General features: G+C 36.8%; 3 protein-coding genes and 1 long non-coding RNA gene across 9 annotated transcripts; 2 read left to right on the plus strand and 2 right to left on the minus strand.

Annotated features, from left to right (window-relative positions):
- The first annotated feature begins 104 nt into the window (after positions 1-104).
- Positions 105-5,032, plus strand: LOC112289998 (polyadenylate-binding protein 2). 2 transcript variants are annotated; one of them, XM_024535834.3, is made up of 10 exons: positions 105-450; positions 770-1,352; positions 1,906-2,024; positions 2,156-2,812; positions 2,950-3,027; positions 3,312-3,401; positions 3,582-3,716; positions 3,844-4,011; positions 4,238-4,465; positions 4,597-5,032. In XM_024535834.3, the coding sequence occupies exons 2-10, from the start codon at positions 1,109-1,111 to the stop codon at positions 4,828-4,830; spliced, it is 1,953 nt and encodes a 650-aa protein (XP_024391602.1). In that variant the 5' UTR covers positions 105-450; positions 770-1,108; the 3' UTR covers positions 4,831-5,032. The 2 variants fall into 2 exon arrangements, with proteins under 2 accessions (XP_024391602.1, XP_090107510.1); XM_090251384.1 differs by lacking the exon at positions 105-450 and adding an exon at positions 469-561.
- A 949-nt stretch (positions 5,033-5,981) lies between these two features.
- Positions 5,982-8,623, minus strand: LOC112290009 (stem-specific protein TSJT1). 4 transcript variants are annotated; one of them, XM_090251392.1, is made up of 6 exons: positions 8,311-8,623; positions 7,691-7,983; positions 7,200-7,440; positions 6,896-7,016; positions 6,664-6,773; positions 5,982-6,437 (listed from the first exon to the last, which is right to left on the minus strand). In XM_090251392.1, the coding sequence occupies exons 2-6, from the start codon at positions 7,891-7,893 to the stop codon at positions 6,360-6,362; spliced, it is 753 nt and encodes a 250-aa protein (XP_090107518.1). In that variant the 5' UTR covers positions 7,894-7,983; positions 8,311-8,623; the 3' UTR covers positions 5,982-6,359. The 4 variants fall into 4 exon arrangements, with proteins under 4 accessions (XP_090107518.1, XP_090107521.1, XP_024391645.1 ...); XM_090251395.1 differs by having other exon boundaries at positions 7,691-7,988; XM_024535877.3 differs by having other exon boundaries at positions 8,230-8,623.
- An 8,813-nt stretch (positions 8,624-17,436) lies between these two features.
- On the minus strand, positions 17,437-20,399 carry LOC112289166 (rac-like GTP-binding protein 5). 2 transcript variants are annotated; one of them, XM_024534154.3, is made up of 7 exons: positions 19,634-20,399; positions 19,283-19,370; positions 18,928-19,037; positions 18,747-18,810; positions 18,478-18,542; positions 18,293-18,358; positions 17,437-18,083 (listed from the first exon to the last, which is right to left on the minus strand). In XM_024534154.3, the coding sequence occupies exons 1-7, from the start codon at positions 19,730-19,732 to the stop codon at positions 17,985-17,987; spliced, it is 591 nt and encodes a 196-aa protein (XP_024389922.1). In that variant the 5' UTR covers positions 19,733-20,399; the 3' UTR covers positions 17,437-17,984. The 2 variants fall into 2 exon arrangements, with proteins under 2 accessions (XP_024389922.1, XP_024389913.1); XM_024534145.3 differs by having other exon boundaries at positions 18,466-18,542; positions 19,634-20,398.
- A 5,156-nt stretch (positions 20,400-25,555) lies between these two features.
- LOC149989903 (uncharacterized) lies at positions 25,556-26,200 on the plus strand. The gene is made up of 2 exons (XR_016503435.1): positions 25,556-25,775; positions 25,892-26,200. It is a non-coding gene; the product is annotated as an uncharacterized LOC149989903 (long non-coding RNA).
- The last annotated feature ends 173 nt before the right edge of the window (positions 26,201-26,373 follow it).

Genomic DNA, 26,373 nt, shown 5'->3' on the forward strand with positions numbered 1-26,373 from the left:
TGCGAGGTCCAATACCCGTCTGGTACACAGATGGTACCCGGCGTGTAACAGAAGGGGGGAGGGAAATGAGGGAGCTCTATGGGAAGGGGGCAAGGGGTTTCAAGAATTTTTTCTATTGTCGCTGCTGCGCCTCCGTCCTCTGTGCGTTGCACTCCTCCCCCCCTCACCTTTGCTGTCGAGTGGAGTTGCAGCAGGCGCTGGCCCCGGCCTTGCCTGTTTGGCACTCATGCCTTCTCACGGGACATGATGAGGCTCGGCCGCTCCTAGGGCTAAGTTCTCCTCGTCCCACTCATTTTTGATGAATACGTTCGAGTCCCCCATTCGCAGCGTCGTGCGGCTGTGACAGCAAGTGGAAAATTACACAAAAAAAAATTAAAAAAAATATATACTGCACCACTGCTAGAGCCTTACCTTCGCCGCTCAAGGCGCGCCGCCGTCTCCTTCATTCGGGTAAGGCTATTGCTCTGCTCTTCGTCGTGTGTTTGATACTCGGAGTATTGGCTAGGGTTCGGGGTGATCTTGTTCGCTGCTCTGAATCAGTATAGGCTGTCTAATGCTTAGGTTTTATTTTATTTTACTTTATTTTTATTCCCTTGTTGTTGTTGTTGTTGTTGTTATTGTTGTCTCTTTCCTTCCGTTTTAGTATCGAGTGCAAGTGTGTCGCGAGTTTGTGTTTTGTTGTGTGCGACTGCGACCGCAAGTTTTTGCAATAGTTGGCTGACAGGGTATTAAACTGTGGGTGCTGTGTCATGGCGCTCTTTTCTCGCAGAGCCGCAGCCTTTTTTTTGTGGTGGTGTGCGTGGAGTCGCAAAGATTCCGACTGGGAGGAGAGGAGGGGGGAGAGAAAGTTGTAGAGAAGAGAGAGAAGACGCGGTGCGATCATTTTTGCCACCATTTTTGCTCTTAGACCTCTGTCCGTCAGGGTCTAAAACTATATAAACATAGAAGCCTCGTAACATAGAATTCAGGAACTTTGATACCCGGGCGAGTAACATATTTTTTTACCTTCTTGCCTGCGATAACCTTCGAAGGGTCCTCGGCAGTTTTGCACCTAAGTTCCTGGCCGCCCTGCTTAATCCGGAACCAGATCCTTGTGTCAGTAGCAATCATGGCTCAGACTCCAGTTCAAGTTCAGCAGCAGGCTGCGCAGGCATCCGCCGGGGCCCCTCCGCCGGCTCAGTTTGTCTCAACTTCTCTTTACGTTGGTGACTTGGAGCCTAATGTGTCTGAAGCTCAGTTATACGAGTTGTTCACTCAGGTTGGGCAAGTTGTATCGATCCGGGTCTGCCGTGATCTCATCACTAGGCGCTCTTTGGGGTATGCCTACGTCAACTACAACAGCGCTCAAGATGGTATGTTTTCCGAACCAGTGACATTGTCACTTGAGTCGTATCTTAACTTGCCTCTAGTCTGTTGCAATTACTGCATATATTGTGGCTAGGGTTTTGTATATCGAATGCATTCTGAATTCGAAGGGGAGGTGTGCACGAGTATTTGTATGGTAATCTAGTGGTGGATCGTGGCCTTACTGTCTCTTGTTTGACTATTTTATGTGTTCTACGTAGCAGTGGAACTCATGTATAATGGTATGTCGTTTGTCCATGTGAATTAGGTTCAATGCGTTTGTCCGTTCATTTCCTCGATGATTCTGAGTTGTGCACAAGTAGTTCGTGAAAATCAGCACGATAGTTCCTTTTCTTTTCATTTCTTTTAACTTTGCTGGTATGTTAAAATTATGCCATAAGTAATCGTTCGCATTTCTTTTAGGAGGGTTTCTATCCTTGACCGTGGGAGTAGTATGTACAGGGTGACGTTTCACAGACATTTCATATTAATTTTCTGAAGAGGTATAATTGTGTTTCATTGAGTATCTGACGGGGTTTATCTGTCTTTAACGTGCGTCAGCTACTCGTGCCTTGGAGCTTCTCAACTTTTCAGTTCTGAACGGGAATCCAATTCGTATCATGTTTTCTCATAGGGATCCCAGTATTCGCAAAAGCGGTACAGCAAATATTTTCATAAAGGTATACGACTAACTTTTCCGCTGATATTGCTTGCAATCCTTCGTATTTTACTTTTGTGGCTTTTTGGCATGTTCATTAAGTAAGCTCACTAATCAAAGTATTTTTTTCCCTACTCGGGGTTTGACCTGCAGAATTTGGACAAGACCATTGACAACAAGGCACTTCATGATACGTTCTCTGCGTTTGGTGGCATCCTGTCATGCAAGGTGGCCGTTGATGGTTCTGGTCAGTCAAAAGGCTACGGGTTCGTTCAGTTCGAGCAAGAAGAATCAGCTCTGACGGCTATTGAGAAAGTTAACGGAATGCTGTTGAACGACAAGCAAGTTTTCGTCGGCCCTTTTGTACGCCGTCAGGAAAGGGATCAATCAGGTGGAGTTTCCAAGTTTAACAATGTTTACGTGAAAAACCTTGGAGAGAATACAACTGAAGATGATCTCAAGAACGTATTTGGTGCCTATGGTACAATCAGTAGCGCTGTGGTGATGAGGGATAGTGATGGCAAGTCGAAGTGCTTTGGATTTGTTAACTTCGAGCATCCCGACAATGCTGCTAAGGCTGTTGAGGCCTTAAATGGTAAAAAGAGGGATGAGAAAGAGTGGTATGTCGGAAGGGCACAGAAGAAGTCAGAGCGGGAAGCTGAGCTTCGGGCGAAATTTGAGCAGGAACGCAAAGAAAGGATTGAAAAGTACCAAGGAGTAAATCTTTACCTAAAGAATTTAGATGATACTGTTGATGATGAGAAGTTGAGGGAGCTCTTCGCTGATTATGGAACTATTACATCCTGCAAGGTTAGTCAGTATTTTATAATGAATGTTCTGTTCTTAGCCTATATTTATTTATTTATTTCCTTCTGGATGCTAAGTCCTTGCCAGTGAAGTTAAGTTCGTCTTTTAAGTATAACTCACATGTCTATGAATAATTCCAGGTGATGAGAGATCCCCAGGGCCAGAGCAGAGGATCTGGATTTGTCGCGTTTTCCTCACCTGAGGAGGCAACACGAGCGGTATGCTTAACATGAGCATCGCTTTTCATTCTCTTTATCGCTCGTCCTAGCCTTTTGGTATCACTTGTTGTAACCATTTATTACAGTAGCGTAGTACATTTGGTGGAAGTGATGAGGTTAATCTTGTTTGTGGATTGCGCAAAATACGCTGCATTTAACCATACCTAAAATGTATTAGATTGTTTACAGGTGATTTTCGGTTTTGAATATCTCAATTTGAATCTCATGAGAATCACCATTTGAACTGATGATGATCTGATTGTATTGGTAATAATAACTTTCAGGTAACCGAAATGAATGGCAAGATGGTGGGAAGCAAGCCTCTTTATGTAGCCTTGGCACAGCGTAAAGAGGAGAGGAGGGCAAGGTTGCAAGTAAGTGGGTCGAGCTGGGTTAGTAAATCTGAATGTTTGTTTGAAACTTCAAGTCCTGTATGTCGATGGTTTGAAACTTGATATTATCTTCTTCATGTGGTTTTTGTAACTTTACTACACATTCGGATTCAGTTTTTTTGGTGTGCTTGTTTATTTATCGTTACACAATTCACTTTGCAGGCAGCTTTCGCACAGATGCGAACTTCTGTCAGTCCTGCCGTTCCAACGAGTCTTCCAATGTATCATCCTGGTCCAGGCATGAGTCCTCAGATGCCTTACTACGGACAACATCCTTCTGGACCTATTCCTCTTCAGGTACATCTACTCTGCAGTCCTCTTTCGTCTATCGTGCTTTCTACTTAAGTTGCAATTTGGTATTAATTGATGCGAAATCTCTTGGAAGATTTAAGTTAATATTTGAATGTTGTTCTGTTTCGTGCAGCCTGCTGCATTTGGCTATCAGCCACAAATCATTAGACCTGGTGGAGCCCAGTTTCCAAACTACATCGGGTACGCGAATGTTCCACTGAGACAAGGACAACAAGGACAGCGCGCTGGAGGTAGACGTGGTGGGGCACCGCAGCAGCAACAGCAACAGCTACAGCAGCAGGTTTAGAGTTTTTCTTTTCAGCATCATTTTGATTTCTACTTGGGATTGGAATGAGGGAGTCATGCTTATTTTTTTCATGTGGTTTTTCTATTGAGATATTCTCGGTATCTTTTGTTGTTCAGTCGCAACCCTTACGCTCTAGCTCTGGGTCGTTCCCGAAAGCGTTGTCCTTGGAACACTGATTCTTCTTTGGGCGGCGTGTCTCATTGTGTTTTTTGATTTGTAGATGATCCAACGAGGTGGAAATCGGAACCTCCGCTATACTCCCAATGCAAGAAACATGCCGGATACTGCTGTCCCTCCTCAGGGCATCATGGGTGCTATGGTCCCTGTGCCTTTGGAAATAGGAGGTCTGCCAGTTGCAAATGTCGATTCTGGTGTACCTCAGCAGCCACTTCCAATCAGTGCGCTGGCTTCGGCCTTGGCTTCTGCTCCACCTGAACAACAGCGAGCCGTATGCTTCTCAACTTGTCCATTGCTTCATTCATTTCGAAAGATTATTATTTTTATCATAATTGAATGAAGTTTTGTCCGAATTGTCTCCTTCTCCCGTCACTTACTCTTGTTTTATTTCTGTATTTTCAGATGCTTGGTGAACAGCTTTATCCACTAGTAGACCAGCTGGAGCATGATTATGCTGGCAAGGTGACGGGTATGCTTCTGGAGATGGATCAAACTGAAGTTCTACACTTAATTGAATCTCCTGAAGCCTTGAGGGCCAAGGTTGCTGAAGCTATGGACGTCTTGCGCATGGCTCAAGCGGCTCCGGTTGCTCCAACCGACGAGCTCGGGAACCTCTCCATAAGCAATGCGGCATGAATTGATCACACGTAGAACTCTGACTGCATCGGTATTCCGGGCAGTGGGATTTCATTAGTGTGGAGCTTTTGTGTTTACTGCTACTTGGACAAGCAGTTGGAAAGGTGTTCCAACTGACGTCCAACAGTGAAAGGTGCTTCGTAGTAGGCTCCTACACTGAGTCGTGTTTTGGCTCTACAGAAGACCGGATTGGTCAACCACCTATCCAGAGAGCAGGACATGATTTCTAGTCCGAGCTTTCTTTTTTGCGTTCAGAAGTTAGGTGCTGTATGGTACGGTGTACTAGCTTACTACTACATTGTGGTTGGCATCATGCCTAGATTGCCGCACTTTTTCAGAAGTATTGTGTGCATTTTGCCAGTGTTTCTGAAGATTAATTTGCAATCATAAGGGTTTGTTCTTGCTGTTGTTCTTGTTGGGCACTTTTATAAGTGTTGAAAAAACTGGTGTCCTTTTTACTTCATTTAAATCTTTTAAGGAGCAAGTTGAGTATATTCCATTAAGTAACAAATTATCTGTTGTCACACCTTATTTAGACGCAGTTACCACGGATATCAATTTTGTTGCTGGCACTGAGTGTATTGGCCTACTATGCTCACACGTGTCAGTAATAAACTTCGTGCTCTGTGAAAGCTGGTTAGAAATTACGACACGGTCACTGAGTGATATGGTCAATTAATGTCTGCATCCGACATGCCTGCACGAACTTGAGCACTGAATTGCGTACAGCAGTGCCCTTGATTGCATTGTAGATGGTTTGGTATAGTACAACTTAGAGTGCGTGTATAACACAAACAGCATGTTGTAAAGTATGTTTCTCCAGAATTCCTAGACATTTCTAAGGGATTCAGCTGCATTATTTTTAAGAAGGAAAACAGATTTTCCGTTATTGGCAGGTAAATGATGTGGTTACGATCAGTAACATGACATGGTCCTCCCTCTGCAGGGTGTGTACTGTGAGTGCAGTACAGTCGTCGTCTTCGTCACTTTCGTATCACTGAGAGAATCGAAGTAGACTAACGATTATGGTACGATTCCGCCAATGTTTCAATGTAAATTAAATCATACGACTTCGAATGTCATTATTGGTGTGTGTACACGGTAAGTTAGAATTGAAATGACCTACAATTTCGTGACAACTTGACACCAGGTTATCCAGTGTAACAGAATTGGAGTGATTTCCGGGTATATACAGGGGAAAACAAATATTCACTATACAAAGTAACTACAGCCGTATAATAAAGGTCTCTACAACTTGCGGTACAATTAGTTACCAGTAGTTCACATTTTCTCCAGACCTGGTACTGAATGTTCCAGACTCAGACCTCAGTAATACCTGTATCAATCCTGTCATAGGACTGCTATGCAGTTCCACAAAAGCGATACCGGAAGTGTAGAGAATTCCATCTGCACCACGCTTGCGTAATTTTTGTTCAACTCTTCCATCCACTTAATGTATTCTTCCTCCATCGCCACATTGCATGGCTTCAAGATGATGTTAAGTGCAGGACACACGAAATTCTATATACCTAATGGTGAGAATGAGGGACTGGAAGGTTGAAGGTAATGCCGTGTCCCACGGGTTTCAATGAAGATTGGCTGTCAACCTGTTCAGGAAAAAAACAGCTAGTTTTTGTTAGTTTTAGGACGTTTACAGATTTAAAAAAGCAGGCGTGAAGAACACACTACACTGATTGGAATCCCTTCCAAATGCTATGCACTAACAGGTGTCGATGCTTATCTCCACCAATCCAATGCATATTAGAAAAGATAATAATAAATAAAAATAAAAATAAATAAATGAATAGCACGTTCCGAGGATTTGGCTATCACCTTGAAAATTGATCCACACATTTGTCCCTCACTATCAACTCTTGGAACAGGCTTCAATGGAGACATTGGATGCGCGAAGCTATGCAGTCCTGCGCTCGAGAAGTAACAACCTGCTCATCCAACGCCAAGAATATTTATGAATGAAGAATTATTGAGGTTTACGAGTCATGTAAACACAGCCATAACCACGATTGCAGTCAGAATGTCCCTCTGAAAATAGGTGAGAATGTACCTTGTGGAAAAGGAGCAAAAGACTTGCCACACCCTTGCTTAAGAAGCTTTGCATCGTCAGAGAAAGCAACGGTACCATCTGCAGCAATTCCCCAGTAAAATGGCACTTTACCATGAGGGTCCTGCAAAGTCGCCATGTTTACCATTAGATGCTTCAAAAGGAAAACGAGGAAGATGAACTACCCCTAATTTAATCATTGCAAAGCTCCCGAAAACATTTCGTCGCAACTACGCTGATGCACAACTAACTAATATGGCACAAATAGAGAAGCCCAGTCGGCCAATTGGATGTAGGTGCCACTTACACAGGCAACAAGAAGCGTTTTAGTTTTGTTGTCGTAGAGTACGAAAGCAAATGGACCTGATAGGTCTTGGATAACTTGGTCCGCTGAGTAAGGACCTCGATCACGCAGGACCCTGTACATTTCTGTGATGAGCTGAACCTCATTAATCATCTTCGACAATCCATAAGTATGTCTTAGCTGCGGAAGATTCTCCAGCATCCCCATAAACATGCAGTATACATCATCCACACCACAGAAAGTCCTGCAACAGACGAAAATCGCGTAAGCTCACTTCCAATTTTTATTTTAAAAATATTTCCATGCAGCCCAAAGGGATATCGTTCGGACTTCCCGAACAAAACAAATTGTACGATTTATAAATTGACCGATACGTTTCAACAAGATTCTTCTGAATTGCCCAGCAGAGTAACACCCTACCTCATGTAAACGATTAAACAAATGCGACACCAGTCAGCAACGACAGCTGAAGAATTTCCACACTTGGATCATACCTTGGACGTAATAGAGCTTGTTTCGAGTGACTGAAGGCCATGAAACTGTCTCTATCAAAATGCATTGCCATAGCATCAGGATACGACTTCTTGTACGCAGCCAAGATTTCGCTGCCATGGCATCGGCTGTCGGGGCTCCCGCCGTCGGGAGCAACTAGCTCCGCCGGAGCTTTCGCCACGGACTTGTGCACCACAGCAAGCATCTTCACAGTTCGCGTATCACAAGACCTAACGTGAAAACACCACTACCACACTATTCTCTGCCGATCAGAAACAGACGGACCGCCGAACTCCTGCACTGTCACAACACATGGAAAAAAGAAAAAAGAAAAAACGAATAAGAGGAGGAAAAAAAAAAAAAAAAAAAAAAGCATAAGAGGTAGATGCTGCACATAGCTAATGAATTTTAACACAATCTGCTGCGCAACATGAACCGCCAACACGCTACTCCGAAAAACCGTACTCAATTTAAACAATGCTTCAAAATTGACTAGACAACACTGGCTGTTGACTCATTTCTGCCGTCAGTTAGTTCAGACCTGAGAAGAGAAATGTCCTAGGTAAGTTACACGCTATAGCAGCAGCAGCAGCAGCAGCAGGAGGAGGATTAAACGCTTAACAAAGGCTTGCGATCGGGCAGCAGCAGCAGCAGCAGGAGGAGGATTAAACGCTTAACAAAGGCTTGCGATCGGGCAGCAGCAGCAGCAGGATTAAACGCTTAACAAAGGCTTGCGATCGGGCAGCAGCAGCAGCAGGATTAAACGCTTAACAAAGGCTTGCGATCGGGCAGCAACAGCAGCACTGAACCTCGATGGTGACGAAATGGTAACAAGATAAAACTGCGAGAGCGGGGGCAAGCAAGCCAACGAACTAACAAACAAACAAGCAATGAAGGCAAAGAGAGTGTGGGGGTGTTTGTAATACTGAGCGGGGGCGGGATGGGAAGGTCACTCTCTGCCAGTTGAGCGGCACTTGTAGGCGCGGGTTGGATAAACTGCTGGGGTCCGGTTGATCCGGCCCACTCGGTTCGATTCGGTCCCGTCCGCTTCGGTCCGGACCGATCCTGTCAGTCAGCAGGTCAGTTCAGTCAGTCAATCCGTCGTGCCATCAGAGATAGGCTTCATTGTCAGCCTGGATAGGAGCTCCAGGTCACTGCGCTCACCCCGCGCTTTCTCTTTCACTGCCCCCCTCCCCCACCCTGCCCGCCCTACCCGCCCCAGCGGGTTCTGAATCTTTGATGCTGCGTCCGTCCTTTTCATCTGTTTAGGGTTTCTGAATTACTCTCTTGGCGTTTATCCTATCTTGTTAGTTGTAATGTGATCTATCGTGAAATTCAATTTTCATTTCAATTGAAATAGTATATTTGGCTCCTTGAAAGTAATATATTTTTTATACCCCAAATCAGCAAACGTTGAAAAAATAAAATTGCACTAGAGTTAGTAAATGGGAGTTTTCAAGTGATTATGGATTTTGGCCAAACATAGCAATAACAATACGAGTGAAATAACCATGGTATTATTTTTGAAATTCAAAAGAAAAGACGAATGAAACACGTTTGAATTTTATATAGATATAAATATAATTTTCCAAAAAATAACTAAATATGAAAATGCCTAAGTAGCTATGTCTTTCAAAAGTTACTTCAATCCTTGATCAAGGGTGTAAAAATAAGTAAGGTTGAAATTACCAATATTTTATGATAGATATATGGCACCATGCAGTGGTCATTCTCAAAAGATGTTTTAACATAATAAATCTGCAAACTGTTACCAAATCCAATGAAACCTTTCAACAAGACACAACTTGGAAAAGACAATGTCTAAAATTAAGTATTTTTGGCCACAATTGCCTCATTACTCAAGGTTTCCTTTGGAAATGAATTAGCTTCTCGTGTGGCAGACAGTGAGATTAAACTAACAAATATACATATCTATACTAAACTAAAACGAATTGGGTTTTAATAACTATAACATAAAAAACTCACTTCCACCCTACTTATCAAAAAGAAAAAGAAAAAAGAAAAAAGAAAACTTGGTAACAACAGCCTGTATAGGATATTATTTTTATTATTATAATGAAGCGCTCTATCCTCCTGCGCCTTCCTCTCCTGATCTGGAAACTTACAACCCATTTTAAGAGGATGAAATTTTCCAAGCCGCTTTTCTAGAATATCACCCTTGATGACTCATGTCCGAAGAATAGATCTGACAAGAAAGCATCCAAATAACACCCCTAATAAACTATTCATGAAAAGAGGATCAAAATTGCTATGGATAAGGGAATACACATAAACACGCACACATAAACAAACAGTTAGCGTACCCAAGCTCACATCAACACCAAAAATATATATATATATATATATATATATATATATTTTCACTCAAAGATAGAACTAGAAGGAAGAAAAGAAACGAAAAGAACTCGGCACGGTGTTGGGAGGTTCTATTAAGTACAGAAGCGGCGACCGGTCCCCGCCATTCTCATCCTAAGAGCGTCCACCTCCATTCAAGTCCACCAGAACCCGCCGAAACGGAGCCGCCGAGAAAGATCTCAGCACACGTGGCACACACCGTCACCGAAGCAATTCAGTGACGTGGCAGATTGGATGTCTGAGGTGCACATCATGGGCGCCCCTCGACGTAGGCTGAAGTGAAGGCACAATGGGGGACCAGTTTGGAAAGAGACTCTGCTCCTACTTTCCAGCTCAGCCCTACCCCGGTGCATTGAACCTACCACGTGGACCGTTTTGCTGACTGGAAATCGCGAAGGAAAGAATTAGTCCTTCCTTCCGCTTCTCATACTTTTGCTGATGTCATGGATGAATAAACGAAACTGTTGAGATTGATATTATCATTCGTTGAGAAGAAGCTCTTGTGATTAGTGCCTTTTCTCATATTCACTACTTTTCCCATTTATTACTAGTAAGTTCCTGAAAGTGCTTGTGGTCCCCATGAGTAATATCACACAAGTGCTATTCCTTTTACTTTGTTAGATATTGTCAATAAATTAATTTATTAATAAAATCTCTTTATTAAATGAATTATTCAAAAGGGCTGGCGATTATTTTAACAGTTGGATGAGTTATGACCCATGTTCAATTGGGTCTAGTATGACTAAAGAAACATTTCAAAATTCTTTCTATTTTTTAGATTTTTGAGTGGGTTACTTTTTGTTTTAAATTGAGTATTTCCGTAAACTTTGAAAGTTTACTTTATTTAAAAATTGCTGGACCATAGAAAAAACTTGGATGACATCAATTAAAATCATTCCAAAAAAAAACTATAGTCTGCTCCAATGAACAAACTTAAATTCAAAAGGTTTAGACAAAAGATTTTTGTCATTTGAAAAATAACAATACATATGTCTATGTAAGAGTTTATTGGAATGAAAAACTTTGACATAAATATTTTGGAAAACAAATCATATTTAACTCAAGAAATGTTTCCATCATACCAAATGATATGGAAGAGCAGAAAAAATAAAGGCAATATATGCATATATATATATATATATGTGCCAAAAAAAACTAAAAAAAACTAAAAGAAAATAACAAAAACCAACAAAAACTGGCATTATTTAAATTTGTAATTTGTTATTCCTCACTTAAAAGAGTTTTATGCTAATGATATGATCAATTGTATACATATATTGAATCCCTGTGTGTGTGTGTGTATATATATATATATATATATATTCATACAGATTAAATTGTTTTACATTTATACAGTTCGTATTATAAATTAAAGAATTGAGTTTCAAATCCTAATATGATTTCTCATCCTCATACAAAATTAACCTCAAAATTTTAATTTTCGTAATTTTAATCAAAAAAAATCTAATACCAATAAATTGTTTAAATTAAAAAACTTGAAAGAAATAAAGATAATCTCAATATTTAAAGATATTTCTTATTTTATAACTTGGACTCATATTTGAAGTCAATGTACATATTAAAGAATAGAAAGAGAAAGAGAACAATAAATAAAAATTTAATCTCAAAGAAAAGAATCATAGTTTCAAAATTCATCAAACGATCTGAAATAGTGTATATTTTATTGTCATGTTTATATTATCTGTAATTATATTCACTCAAATCACATAAGATAATTTTTGAATAATGAGAAACATACGATTTAATGCATGTATATAACTTTATTTGTACCTCATATATAAATGCTTATGATAAATATATTTAAAAAATAAATCAATATTTTATAAAGTATTTGTAATGCTCTATCTAAATTTTAATTCTATTTCTGCTACAATTTTTATCTAATTAAATTTATACGTACATAAATACATCAAATTTTTCTTCTTAAAAAAAGTAATTGACACAATAATGTAAGTTGAATCTCTTCTGGTTGTTTAAAAATATATATAGAAACAAAACTCTGAATTTTAAAAAATAAATCACCAAATAGTTTATTACATTATAGTAAAATATCACACTTATTCGAATACCTGATTTCAGAAATACAAAAAATAGATTTTTTAGTTTCTAATTTTAAAACGTCATGTAAAATATTACGTAATCAAAAATAAAATATAAGACACTTCAAAAAAAAAGTTAATACACAGCAATAATGTAAAATATTTCAAAACCAAAATTGAACATTGGTAGTAATTTTTGGGTAAGAATATCAATGAAAACTTTCTTGTTCTTGTGCACTACTTGAAAATATCTGATAATACAACATCATCTTTTTAGGGTTTAGGGTTTAGGGTAAAATGTTCCAACTTCGGATCCAAGATTTCAAAAAAAAATATTTGTTAGTGTACAACGGCAGTTGGATTGTATTTAAGTACGAAGATTTTTTATAAATAGGATATTAAAAAATTGTTTATTTAAAGATATTTAATCAATAGATTCAATATAAATATATTGATTAATTTATAATATATATATATATATATGGTAATAATGATTAGTATAAAATAATTGATTTTAATTTTTTCTATTTTTCTATTATATCAAAATCTAACTAATATCAAAGAATTGTCCAATTGTTTTAACAATCCTTGATAGTGCATAACAGATTTTTTGCCAAAATAACCATATCTTATGAGCATTTTAGAACATAGTTCTTTGTAAATTGCTTTTCATACAATGGCCTTTTATTATAATAAAAAATATTTTTGTTACATATTTATTGATAAAATTAGTTTTAATAATCAATGTACAAAACCTTTGGTTCTTTAAATATAAAATTAAAAAAATTATCAGTATTTGATTTAGGATAGGAAGTATACTTACCATTAATTAATATTTTATAAAATCATATACATATTACTATAATAAAAAATATAAATTTTAATTATGTTCATAGGGTTTGATGTTATATCAAAAGTATTATTTTTAATGCTTAAATTTCATACTGAGTTTCTGTATTAGATTAATTAAAATAATCGAAGAATGTTTTTCCTTTACTCTATAGTCCTATTTCATATAATACAATCATATTTCAAAAGCATACTTTAAAAGTTTATGCAAAGAGAAATTCTCATTTGAATTGAACATTAACAAAGAAATCTATAATAGCTATAATCATTATCAATGAATTATTTTTTTGTTTCATTGCATGAAATAATCTTTATTCCAGGAGAGAATATTATAATTTCAATTAAATATTTTACTATATATAAATATATAAATATATATCGAAAATATTGTTTTAAAGATCAAAATACTCAAATAAATATAAATCTTATAAATCTTTATTAATTTTAAAAACAAGGTTTTATTACATATGTTATTAAAACATATTAAATAATAATTAATCAGAAAGCTTTGTTTATTTTATAGGTGAAAGTTTTAATTCCTATAGTTAGAAAGGAAAAATATGTAGTTTATTACAATTTGCAGATCATTTTTTAAAATTTGAGATGGAAGTATTTAGATTGCATTTAGACTATAATTATATATGTATGCTGTAACAACATACTCCCTTAAACTTAAAAAAGTATTTGAAACATATAATAATATGTAATATTAGATATTTTTACAATCAATAAAAAATTCAACCACTTCAAATTTTTCTTCTCTAGAATAATTCTATGTAATAATCAAGTCCACAGTTGACAAAATTATTATTTTTATTCTTATGATTAGTATTTTCTTTTAAAAAGGTTCTTAAATGAGAAGAAATAGCATATAGTCAATCATGTGATAAAACTATATTTGGTAAAAAAATCTTATTTATATACAATTATAAGTAATGGCTTTAAAACAACATCCTAATCTGAGATATTGATTTTATTTTATTTTTTATAAATCTTGGATTAAGAAAAAAAATGCAATTGAAATGACAAACAAAAAAATCATCAAAAAAATCAATAAAAGACATTATTAAGTAAATTCTAAGAAGTAATTAGAGCTTTTATAAATTTAAGCAGATCAATATTGTATTTAAACTACCTAAAAGAAGTTTTGATTAAAATCTCCTATTCATCTAATTTTTTAATCTACATAAAAATAACAAGTTCACTATAATTTTATTGTAGATTGTAATTTGAATTAATATTTTTAGAAGTTAAAGCATTGAACATAGAGGATATTAATATTATTCAATCTTCAATAATCTATATACAAAATTAGAAATTTATTTTACAAAGATAATTTTAAGTATTTAAAAGAAATACATTCACATAGTTTTCAAATTTGGTGTCTTAAAGATGACAAACTTCTCATTTAAAAGATTGTAGGTTAATCCTGAAGCTGGTTGATTTTCTTTTTTTATATAATCAACTTTTTAATCAATAGATTCATAATGGAATAAAATTTGTGCATTATTTACATTGAAAACATCTTCATAATCTCCATATTAGATTAGAATGTATCAAAAACTTTATTATGATGATATCTAGTTCATTCATAAATAGAGCTATCATTATATATGGTGCTTATGTATATGATTTTGTTTCAATATATAAATTTTTAATTTTATTTTTTTTAGATAAACTAAGGCTATAACTAATTTAAAAAAATAAAAACCAAAATAAGTCAAAAATCTTAGAATTATATAGACGTTTGATAATAATAATATTCTTGTAGTATTTAAATTATATATAACTAATATATAACTAGGTTTAAATATAAAAAAATAAAAAAGAGAATAATGTTTAATCATATATATATATATATATATACACACAATTCACTCCCTTTATTAATTAATATCATCCATTGGAGAAATATATATATATATATATATATATATATAAATTATCAAACATTATTAATCATGAAAAGTGGCGAAATGAAAATCAATCTTATCAAGGCCTTGCAATTTAGGCTACTCACTGCTATTCTAAAAAAATAGGATTATAAGCTATTAAATCAATGCAATTTATTGAACAAGGATAGGATTTAGATAATGACACAGGACATTTCCTGTGAGTTTCACAAGAAATTTGTTACAAGGTCTTTGTTTAAGCTGAACAAACTAATTCATAGTAAGTAGTTTTATTTACAATTATAGTCTTTGTTTTGTGGATGCACCACTTTCTTGACAATATTCAACAATATATTTATATTTACTAAAACATAAGCAAGACATTCTTGCCAAAATTAAATTTCTTTACTTATTGTAAGAAATTTTAAAAAAATTAAATGAATCTACATACCTTTCATTTTGTATTATACATTGCACAAGATTGTAGCTCTTGATATACACTTGTAAAAATAATGTGATACAATTATGTGACTATGAATAAAATTTAAAATATTGATTGTATTATTTACTAGAATAATCACTTTTTTGGTTATACATCCTAAGATCAAGTAAATTTGGTTGCGATTTCTTTACATTGTCTTATGATTTCTGAAAATTTTGGTTTGTGTGCAACCTCACCCGACATTATATTTATTGCTAATTGATAAGATTGAGAAGCTCAAATAAATATATATAAAAAATGAAATAATGCAATGAAAGATCTAATTTTTTGGTTGATTTTTTAAGTTGAATTGTGTAGAATTATATTGTATAAGAATTAGATAACTTTACAACTTATGCTCAACAATAAATTGTGTGAGGGTGTTGAGTCTTCCAAACTTAGACCTAAAAAACGACATTTCGTTTCTATTTAATAGATGTGAGTTCATTTCTATAATGATTTGCAACAAAAGAATCACTTAAAATAGTACAATTGTTAAAAAAAAAAAAAAAAAATTAGTGATTTTTATATTTTATATTCCTAATCAAACTTGACGTTGGTAGGACTTTCACAAGAATGGTGACTGAGAGGTACTTTGGTAACGTCACATGAATGAGAAGTACTACCCATGGCCCACGTTTTATATTGAAGTCAGGAACTGAGAGGGCTTGTGCTTGTGGCATTAGATTAGGGAGAAAGTGGATCTTAGCAGCATTCATGTGATGCCAATCACAATTCCAATGGCCTTCATTGGAGACTTTTTATATTGATACAAAGTTTTGTCCTTTTCTAGATTGACTAATTGCTTCTCCTTAATCTTTTACCATAGCACTCCCCATGCGCTAGTCAACGCTTCCTTTGCCTATACTCCCCTTGGCCTTAAGTTCTGATTTTAGCAGGAGGGAGTGTAAGCAAGGGCAGGCATATATAATATCTGTTAAAATTGCTCAAAACCTATCCATGAAAGAAGAAAAACAATTGCTGTGGTACCAATTGGGCACATTTTCTAACCCAACCAGTTGTGACAATAATCCAAGTTGATGTATGGTAAGCATAAATTTTCTTAATTGTTCCTACGTTTGTGTAATTGTACTCTTTGGTTTTTATACTAATTCAAATTTAAATCTCATTTTAAATAGATTTTTTTTTTTTTTTTTTTATGAATGCAAATACTTTTTTAAAATTAAATGAAATATTGAACAATTCATATCATAATTACTATACTTTGAATAGTTTTTTCGAATAATTCTGTTAGTTTATCATAACTAAGAATTTATCATATTAGGAGTAATAACTAAGAATGTATCATATTTGGAATTTACTGTTAAGGGAAAATAACAAAGACAGTAGATTATTACAATTATTTTTACGAAGATATGTAAAATTATTCTGTTATATTCAAACAGGTCAAGTACTACCTTTACAAAAGTAAAAACTTTCAAAATGGTTTGAAGGCTTTCCATTGATAAGTTCTTTGACAGCCGTTGCAGAGCATAAAAGCATTTTGCCTTATGTTCAGTGTTTAAACTGAAGTACTAAATTAAATTTCTATTCATAACTTCACGTACTTAGGTATCGTTTGTTAAGTTCTAGTAAACTCAAAAACCCGAAAGGGAACATTAGAACAAATGTTGAAGGCAATATTTTAATTATTTCCAAGCACAACTAGAACCTTACAAAAATGTCCTTCAAGATTGATTTCAAATTGAAGACCATACCACATTAATCATAGACAGCTGTAGCAAATAGAGAATCCTATGCTACTTTTTTACCAATTTCAGGAGTCTACGCAAACTTGATTGAGAAAACTGCGAAGCTCATTAGCTTGAGAAATTGCACGGGAGTCATAATTTTACTGCTTAGTCATACGAACGAAGAAAACCACAGTCAAGACAGCCCACACTAAAAAACAGTTACAATTCCTGCACACAAGTTGAGTACAGTAACTTATCAATAAAACAAACACACTAAAAGATCACAATTGTTCAATTCGGGAGATCAAACAGTTCACAATGTTCTCGCAATTATGTCCGTACGCTTGATTATAAGTTCAAGCTCGGGTACTCCGAACATCGAGAAAAAAAAGTAAATATGATGAACACAAGCGACAGTTTCATTAGAAGAAAAAGGTACACCCTGCTACATGATGGCTGTGACCGACTACATAAAGCAATCTACACATTGTAGACAAAAACAATGGTCTCAGAGGTGAAAAACACAACAGATAATGCAAGTGCATTGAAGTGGGGATGCTTCCAGTGCAAGTGCCTGATAAGTCTACAAAGCTTCCTACTGCAGCCCCTTTTTGGCTAGCAGAAGATGTTTGCTCAGTGCCTGATGACCAAAAGCATTTCTTGGAGATGAGGTAGCCCCTTAGGTCAATGGTGCAGGACGCACCATCAACAAAATCACTCCCCATGTTCATCACCGAATTACCAGCAGGAGAAAAGAATACACTACAATTCATGAGATCCCAATTTCTACAGAGAAGAAGACGCAAATAGGCTGTGGCGAATCACCCGTGAAACCTACACTACTAAATATCAGCTGAGTAGTAACCCAAGTGTGACCAAGCCTGATAGTCAATGACTATGACCAGCTCCAAAAACTGAGCCGAATCATAAGGACCGCCACGTAATTAGAGAATGACACAGTTCTTTTGCTTCTTTTTCTTCTTCTTCTGCTTGGGTGGCTGAAGAACCACCTTTATGGCGGCATCAAAAACTGCTTTCACATTCTGCAATAGAATACAATAAATCGCCATCAAACAAAAAAATAATTGACACAGTGCACTACATAGTTGACATAATCTTGGTGCAAGTTCCCACCTACAGAAAAACCTAACTCCACCAGCTCTTTCAAGCTAAGCACAGAATACAGCTCGGATATCAGCCAGGGAAATGAGTAGCACCACAAGCGGATTTCTACATATGGTCACAACCGTACCTGCTGAGTCTTTGAGCTACACTCAATGTATGAGGCTGCTCCAATTGACCTCCTGAGCTCTTCACCCTGTACCCAAGGTAGGTCCATCATTTTAGTTTGTAAGCACTGCTAGGAAAACAGTATTTTCATACTACCAAAATACTTGAAGGCATTTACAAGCACAGAAGATTTACTTCAAGGCGTACTTGAGAGGTAGTTATTGGAGCCGCTCCTGGATGATCAGCGAAGAACTGCTTGTCGTCTCGAAGATCTGCCAATTGATGCGTGCATTTGAGAAAAAAGAGAAAAGAAAAAAAACGGACAAAAAAGAGTGTTCAGAGAGAAACCTTAATCAGGTACTTGGAAGACGCTGCAACATAATAAGACATTGCCTATGTTGCAATCTAAGAATATGCGAATCAACCTCGATACAGAACACTTCGATAAGATTATTGTGGCAAGTAAAGGTACGGACCTAGTTTCGTTCCCACGAGGATGATAGGCACAGATGGCGCATAATGTCTTAGTTCAGGAATCCACTGCCAAATCACAAAACGTCAGTAAAGATAGTGCATAGAGGATTGCAATGTATCAACTCGTCGTCTGCATCCACTTCAGGATAAAAACATTAAGGACAAACTGAGAGGGGCTATTACCTTCTTAGAGATGTTTTCATAACTAGCCTTGCTGATGAGAGAGAATGCCAGTAAAAACACATCGGCACCCCTGTAACTAAGAGGTCGGAGTCTGTTGTAATCTTCTTGACCTGCGTTCAACGAAAACTATCTCCATCGTCACAAATGTAATAAGATCGTTCCAGGCTGTTCCTTGAGTGAATGGTGTAAGGTGAGACTTCTGATGCGAAAAAGAGGAAACCATTGCTGATCAGAGCTATCTCATATATTATGATGCTTTCACTAAATCACAGGTGAATAAACACCGACTTCCTCACCAACTACCAGTGCAACTGACAACCGCGAACTGTGAAGTCTATCCTATTGCGTGTGTTACCTGCTGTATCCCATAGTCCCAGGTTGACGGTATTCCCATCGACCACGACATTCGCGCTGAAGTTGTCGAATACAGTAGGGACGTAATCCTGTGAGACGAAAGTTCCATTTTTCAGCCAAGGAAAATGCAACAGTGGTCCATACAAAGAACATGCCATATCATCACGCGTGTCCACGCCTCTGTTAGAAGTGTTAAAGGTGAACATTGAAATGCAATACTGACATTGACCCTGGAGATTAAACGACGTTAAAAAAGCGGATCTGCGACCCGAAAAGGGTTCAGAGTAAGGGAAGCTAAGAAAACTGAAACCTATTCAGGGATAATGCCAGTTCGGAGACTATCGCAGCTTACAGTAGGAAATGTATTGCTGGTATATGAAATAAGCATGCACGTCTTCCCCACAGCTCCATCTCCTACAGTAACGCACTTGATAAAGCGAGAAGTGCTCATGACTGCGTCCCTCCCTGCCCACCGCTATACAGCCGCAATCCTAAAATAAGGCTTCAGCCTGCCTTTCTAACACGCATTCCAAGTGTGGTGTAGCATGGTTACAGATCTTGAAACACCTGAACTTCGAACACTGCCAAACTCCAGGTTCCACAATCTGCAAAGTTCACATGTTCGCACGAACCGAAGAACCACGCGCCAACAACAACCTCAACCTTGACCTCAGATCTCCCCTGCTCTTCAGATCTATCTAAACCACGCCACGCACAGCTTCCTCGACAATTCCCACAACCACGGCAGCTGCCTTCTCCATATCTCCAACCCCTAACCTGCACACGCTGCTCCACAACACCTCGAATGATCTGCGACACTCTACACCAAACCCTCTGCAGCGCCGCAGAAACTGCACTCCCTCCAAATCCCGACCGAGCCACAACCAAAAGTCCCTACAACACTAACAGCAATACGCCCTTGCACGCCCTCACGCCGACCTCGAACCTCGCCCGAACCTCCTGAAGCACCAGCACATTATTTACGATCTAGAAAACGGCGGCGAGAGCAAACATAAAAGGACGGGCCGCTAAGCTGAGGGAGTACCGGAGCTGCGGTAGTAGTAGCTGGCGAGAGTTTCCAGATCTGCGGAGGGGAGCTGGCGAAGCTTGCGAAGGCAAGGCGAAGGTGCGTCAGGCAGGGCAGGGGAGTATAGTTAGGGGCGCAATGAGGTGTTGAGCCGAAGGAGACGACACTGGCGCTCTCCAGGTCCCCGAATCCACGTCCTGTCCCGGCCAGGCCTGCGCTCCCTTTGCTCGGCACCCTCAGTTTTGGCCGCGTTCTCCTACTGCCCCCGATTTAGGGCTGTGCCAGGCTCCTCAACCCGGTCCCGCCTAGCCCAGTTCAACCGGCCCGCTAACTAAGGCAGCCCCGCGCATCGGAACAAACCAGGAGATAGATTTATTGATTGAGGTCAAACAAATAAAAAAATCAAAATCAAAATCAAATGAATGTTTTCATACCTGAGGATTATCAACTGTAGCGAACAAAGTGATATAAAAGTGGTAGAAACAAATTATTTGTGTACAGTATTTCAATAAATAAGTAGTGCTCAAAATTCCTCCGTATTTATGACGTATCACATGCCTTGCATTGGTGTTTAGAAAAAACATGACAAGGGAAATTGCAATATTTATGCACGTAGGTAGAAAACGTGTATATATACATATACATACATATATATATACGTGTGTGTGTGTGTGTGTGTCAAATTGTTTTTTAGTTTTTTCTCTTCGATTACGGTATTAGTTCTGATGATTTGGGGATGGTCACAGAATTTACTGAAATTTCTTTAAAAGCCTGATAGTTGGAAAGAGCAATTAATCTGTGATGATGAAACTGCATTATCTTTACACAATATCGATTTTGTAAAATAATCTAATATGTGGTGGGTTCACAGTGATGCTTATTTCAGTTTTAAAATTCACTGTTGTTAAGTAAATGTGTCTAAACATGTCTTTCAAATTTTACACTAACTTGTTTTAAATACTCTCAGTCATGCTCTGACGTATCAGATTCAATAATATTGCTTATTCACTACCAAGATAGTAACAATAATAAAAAATAAATCGAATTCAGACATTAAACCAATGTTTGGAACATTGCAACAAGCACCACATTCTGCACAAAAGTGAACACGAACAAAGCATGACTTAAAATTTGTTTCCTGCATTAAATACTTTGTCCAGAAATACCCATTTACTTCTATTTTTATATTTTATCCCAAATATTGTAGAGTAATCAGCTTCTTAATAATTAAAACTTTTATTTCCCTGACCGCTGAAGTCATCTCGTTGCTTCAATGTTATATTTTAATCAAAAGCAACAAAATGCTCAACAATGGATTTACATGCCATTTCGTTTTGATAATGATAACAACTTGCCTTGGTATATTTATTTTTCATTTGGGCATAAATGGTTATCTCCAATGGAAGGATATCTAACGCGTGATTGAATGTCTCCAACCCAATACAGAAGAACCCTAACGGAGATTGAATCAGCCCCGAGCTAATCACTTATATCCAGGTGGCAGCGATATTGGATTGGGAACACGTTCCCAAATGTGAAGCAATGAGAGGAGGAAGAGGGATCAACGGTGAGGGTCGGCGCAGGATCCTACGGCACCGCACAAACAAACAATCCTACGTGGCAGTCCTGTTATTGCCACGTCATGATGCCTACAGCGTGGCAATGGGCTGCGTCCACGTAAGCACCAGCTTATCCACCTCAGCCAGTGGGTTACTGTCACAGAGAGTATCCCAGGTTGGTAGCAGCGAATGGGAGAGTAGATTTTATCGCCATCCTAGTTGCAGCGGCGGACCCTTCCTTCGTTGCTTCTGCCTATCACGTGAGGTCAACTCCCCCTTCCTGGATATGAAACCCGGAGATTTTTTTGTTTTCTTGTTCTTATTCAACCTTCATGTTATATGATTTCTTATAAGTTTTGCATATATGGAGTTTTAGAAGTTTCATTTGTTTAACTATTCTTTTTGAAATTTATATGTTGGTGATTCAGATTACGTAATGAGTTTCTATTTCTAACATTTGGAATCTTTAATGTTAACGATTGGTTATTTTGTATCATTTATAGTTTGTAGCTTAGGTACTGTCCAACTCATGTTTGGATCCCTTGATTTAATTGTAAAATAATAATTATGATTATTTTAGGAGACATTTTAAGAGTATAACATTAATAGTTCCTATGACAATTAGGATAAATTGTCTGATAATAATGTTAATGAATGATTGGTATAAATGTGCATTGCAATGCAAATAATGGACAGTATGAAAAAAAAATATTGTAGGTTTCAAGTACCCGTAGATTTTTCACTTTCAAAAATATTAAAATGAATACAGAAAGTACATACAATTGATGTCAAGTACATTATTTAACTCTTAAAAATCTATTTCACATTATACAGCTACCAATGGACACTGGTTGTCTGTAAGGTACACATAATCCGAGCAATCTTATGTTAAAAAATATATACTTATCGGTAAATTAACATATTGTGCGTATGAAAATTTCACAACTCCGTGTTTGGAAAATAAAAGTTTTTGGAACTTTCACACACAACTTTTGGATTTAGGACAGAACAGGATTCTTTACATTGAACAGGGTGTTGTTACAAAATCTGAACAATATGTGACCCATCTATTATTAACGAATCCCAACAACTACACTACAATAGTTATATTAAAAACTAAAGACATTGCTGTATTTATCACTCAACTGTACTGACTTGATTGTGGCAAGGATTTTAGTTAAATAAATACAATAATCTATGATCATTTCTTTTGATTTTAATTTTGATTTTTTTGTGATGTACAAAGGTTCCAATTCACATGATATTAACCACATCCATTGAAAAAAAAAATCAAACATAATAATGATCAACAAAAATTTTATTCTTACATGTAAAAATCAAGCAAAAGAAGCTTGTGACCGATCAGAATGCTTTCTAGACAATATTCTAATTACGGCTCGAAAAGCTGCAGCAAAGCAGTTACAACTGAGGAAATTATTGTAAACTGCCGTTCTGTAGTGAATTTTATTTTTGAATCAAACCAAATCGAACATATTTATCAGAACAATGATGCAGAGCGAACAGTACATTCAAACCATCTAAGCTTAATCATGAGAAGTGGCTGTCGTTAGTATTCATCCATAACTGCATCCATCATGTACATACGACCAAAAGTACGACCAATCGTATAGAGTCGATATTCCATGGAATACGTACGGACTAGTTCCGTATATTACGGTAGAGAGCCGTTGAGGAGATGAAGTTCAAACGTGGAGGGCAAAGGGTCTCCCCCCGGGCAAGGGGGAGACACTTGGCAGCGTGGCATTGAGTGCCTCAACCTGCCTCATCCCCTTGCCCCCCCTTTTCTCCTCAAATGGGGTGGGATCTCCATTCAAAATTCCTACGCTCATTAATATGCACAATTTGAGACCTGATATATTATAATTTAAGTTTATTTTATTTCGAAAATTGATAATTAGAATATATCCCGGAACTGTAAAGTGGTAACTGAAATGAAAAAAATAAAAAGAGTAATTGATAACGTCGCATGGGCCCCTTCGGAAGATTTGAAAAGTTGAATAATGTCTGATTTAATAAAAACACATTTGTTTGTCTGCATTTACATAATATGCAGATGTATGTGAGTGTACGTATATATATATATATATATATATAATATGAATAGGCAAGAAATAAAATAGAATTAAGTGAGGAACCTGAATTTAAATATTTTAACAAAGCACGTATACACAAACATGTGTTTGTTTGATGTGATATATATATATATATATACATATGATTGTTTACTTGTAAAAATGACGCTTTCAGAGCTTACATCATGGCATCAAAACCAACTAGTGAAATAGTATTACTAAGTACAATACATAACTCTTTTTGAAATTGAAGATAGAATGAATTCTTTGGGATAATTATTTCAACTAGTATCAAATTTCAATATGTTATTAAAATATTGCTTCAAACAAATTTGTTTTAAGCCGCAGTCAATTTGTTGTGTTCAAAAATTATAAGTTGTTGTACTGTTTGAAAAACATGGAATCTAGAAGGATTTAAATTTCTTCATAATGTTCTTTGCTGGCGGAAAATTTCAGAGAAAAATTAATTGATTTGATGTATGGTGTTGGCCTGTTTTCATTTGAGAATGTGTAATACAGATAAAATTTGAAAAATAGTCTTGTAAAGTGAATGTTTAATACAGATAAAATAATAATAATATGGTGTTGGTTTGAACCAACCCTTGGCACATTTTGTTGGGTCCAATCAACAGATAATCTAAACATGTGAGTATAAAATTAGAATAATGTTATTAAAATAATTTTATTGATATAAGTGAAATGTGTTTATCTGTTTTTTGATGTCTAAAAATTAATGTGCAAATTTGCTTCTCAATATTTACAAATCTGGATACATACATGCAATCATACACACAAATGCAGCACAAATGTTCATTAATGTATCCAAAACACATTTTTGTATTTGGAACATTATTTAATTTATCTATTTTTCCCATTTTCATTTCTTTCTTCCTTTCTTACCATGTTTCATGTTTTTGATGTTTATGTATGATACATTCGATATTTGATTATTTAATGTTTGTATGGTTACAGTCCCCATTTAATAAGATAAACTTTTATTTTTTATTATCATTATTTTTCATTAGGTAAGGATATATTTGCCATACAAGAAAATAATGTTTCAATCTGGCTTAAATTAATGTAATTCACATGCATGTATTGTATAGTTTTAAATTTCAAACAGAAAACTTGTTATGAGTATAGATAGATTTTCAAACAGATTATATATATATATATATATATATATATCTCTCCCTCTCTCTCTCTCTCTCTATATATATATATATATATGTATATAAGAGATTTATATCACCATATCACCATCACTTTCAAAATGAGTGTAAATAAAGAGGGCAATCTACATAGACAAAAACCAGAAGGGGAACTTTTCAACTCAACATCCACTACCAAAATTACTTGTGTGAAACTATGTGTGATTGAAACCAAGAAGCCCTATCATCAACAGGGGATGATATCCGTCGTCGGCGCATGAAGAATCCATCCATGAGAGGAGGGACTAGCAAATGGAGCAGCATCCAGAACATTCCTCCGCAACCTGAAGCTCTTGGAACCACCGACCCCTCTCTTTCATACGCTGCCTGGTTCCACTCTTGGTTCCACTCTTGGTTCCACTCTTGGTTTATCCATCCATCCAAGTGGTAGTGTGTGTGTCCACACTGCCGCTGTGGCTTGGAGAAGCTTCCGAAGCTGCTCCGTTCTTTCTAAATTTCAACTCGGCTAGCACCCTTGCTATACTGTTCTCGCCTCTTTGATTGCTTTGGCACGTGAGGGTGGGTGCCCTTGTACTAGCTCCACAGCCTGCCAGGCGACTGCGACTGCTCGTCCATGTTTGTGTGACGGCTTTTATTTCCTGAGGTTCGGAGTTAGAGCAGAATCCTCCTCGGGCATCAGTCCTGGTTTCAACTGTGGAGAGGTCTTCAACATTTAGTGTTGTTGATTGACAACTTATCCATTGGCGTGCTTTTTTGCAGGTTTACGGGTTTAATAGTTAATTACTTATCCTAGTATTAATGCGTGAAGAGGTATGGGAAGTGAAGATTTACGTTGAGAATGTTGGTGGATTCGTGCACACTAATTGCTTGTACACTTTGTTAAAATTATTTTGGCGTCGAAGTGTGGTTCTGATATATTGCTCATGCTATCTTTTATCCTGTCACTGTTCATTTATCACGAAATAGCGGATATAACGGTGCTCTGCTATTCTTGTTTCCCGATTATGTACACAAACGTGGTTTCCATAATTGAAACATACTCATTATGATCATCTAACGTTTAACAGTTTTTCCTCGATCTCTCGTATTCCCTTTCGGTGCAAGCTTCCGTGGTTATTCCTCTGCTTGTGAAGTTCTTCGTTAGTGAGACAATTAGTGTTTTGAAATGATCACTTCGTATTCCGTAATTCCCATTTTTCATGGCAAAGTATATTGAACCGAAATGCATCATATCACTGCGT

The sequence above is a fragment of the Physcomitrium patens genome, chromosome 1 (assembly GCF_059467195.1).
Source record: "Physcomitrium patens ecotype Gransden chromosome 1, ASM5946719v1, whole genome shotgun sequence".
NCBI lineage: Eukaryota > Viridiplantae > Streptophyta > Bryopsida > Funariales > Funariaceae > Physcomitrium > Physcomitrium patens.

Bases quoted from the DNA above. Each gene is read 5' to 3' on its own strand.
- LOC112289998 (XM_024535834.3), top strand. From the start codon at position 1,109: ATGGCTCAGACTCCAGTTCAAGTTCAGCAGCAGGCTGCGCAGGCATCC. The intron at 1,353-1,905 runs GTATGTTTTCCG...AACGTGCGTCAG, and splicing joins CTACAACAGCGCTCAAGATG to CTACTCGTGCCTTGGAGCTT. The intron at 4,012-4,237 runs GTTTAGAGTTTT...TTTGATTTGTAG, and splicing joins AGCAACAGCTACAGCAGCAG to ATGATCCAACGAGGTGGAAA.
- LOC112290009 (XM_090251392.1), bottom strand. From the start codon at position 7,893: ATGCTTGCTGTGGTGCACAAGTCCGTGGCGAAAGCTCCGGCGGAGCTA. The intron at 7,441-7,690 runs GTATGATCCAAG...CGTCTGTTGCAG, and splicing joins CAAGCTCTATTACGTCCAAG to GACTTTCTGTGGTGTGGATG. The intron at 6,438-6,663 runs GTGATAGCCAAA...TTTCCTGAACAG, and splicing joins TGTGTGGATCAATTTTCAAG to GTTGACAGCCAATCTTCATT.
- LOC112289166 (XM_024534145.3), bottom strand. From the start codon at position 19,732: ATGAGCACTTCTCGCTTTATCAAGTGCGTTACTGTAGGAGATGGAGCT. The intron at 19,371-19,633 runs GTAAGCTGCGAT...TTCGTCTCACAG, and splicing joins CCAGCAATACATTTCCTACT to GATTACGTCCCTACTGTATT. The intron at 19,038-19,282 runs GTAACACACGCA...CGTTGAACGCAG, and splicing joins GGGACTATGGGATACAGCAG to GTCAAGAAGATTACAACAGA.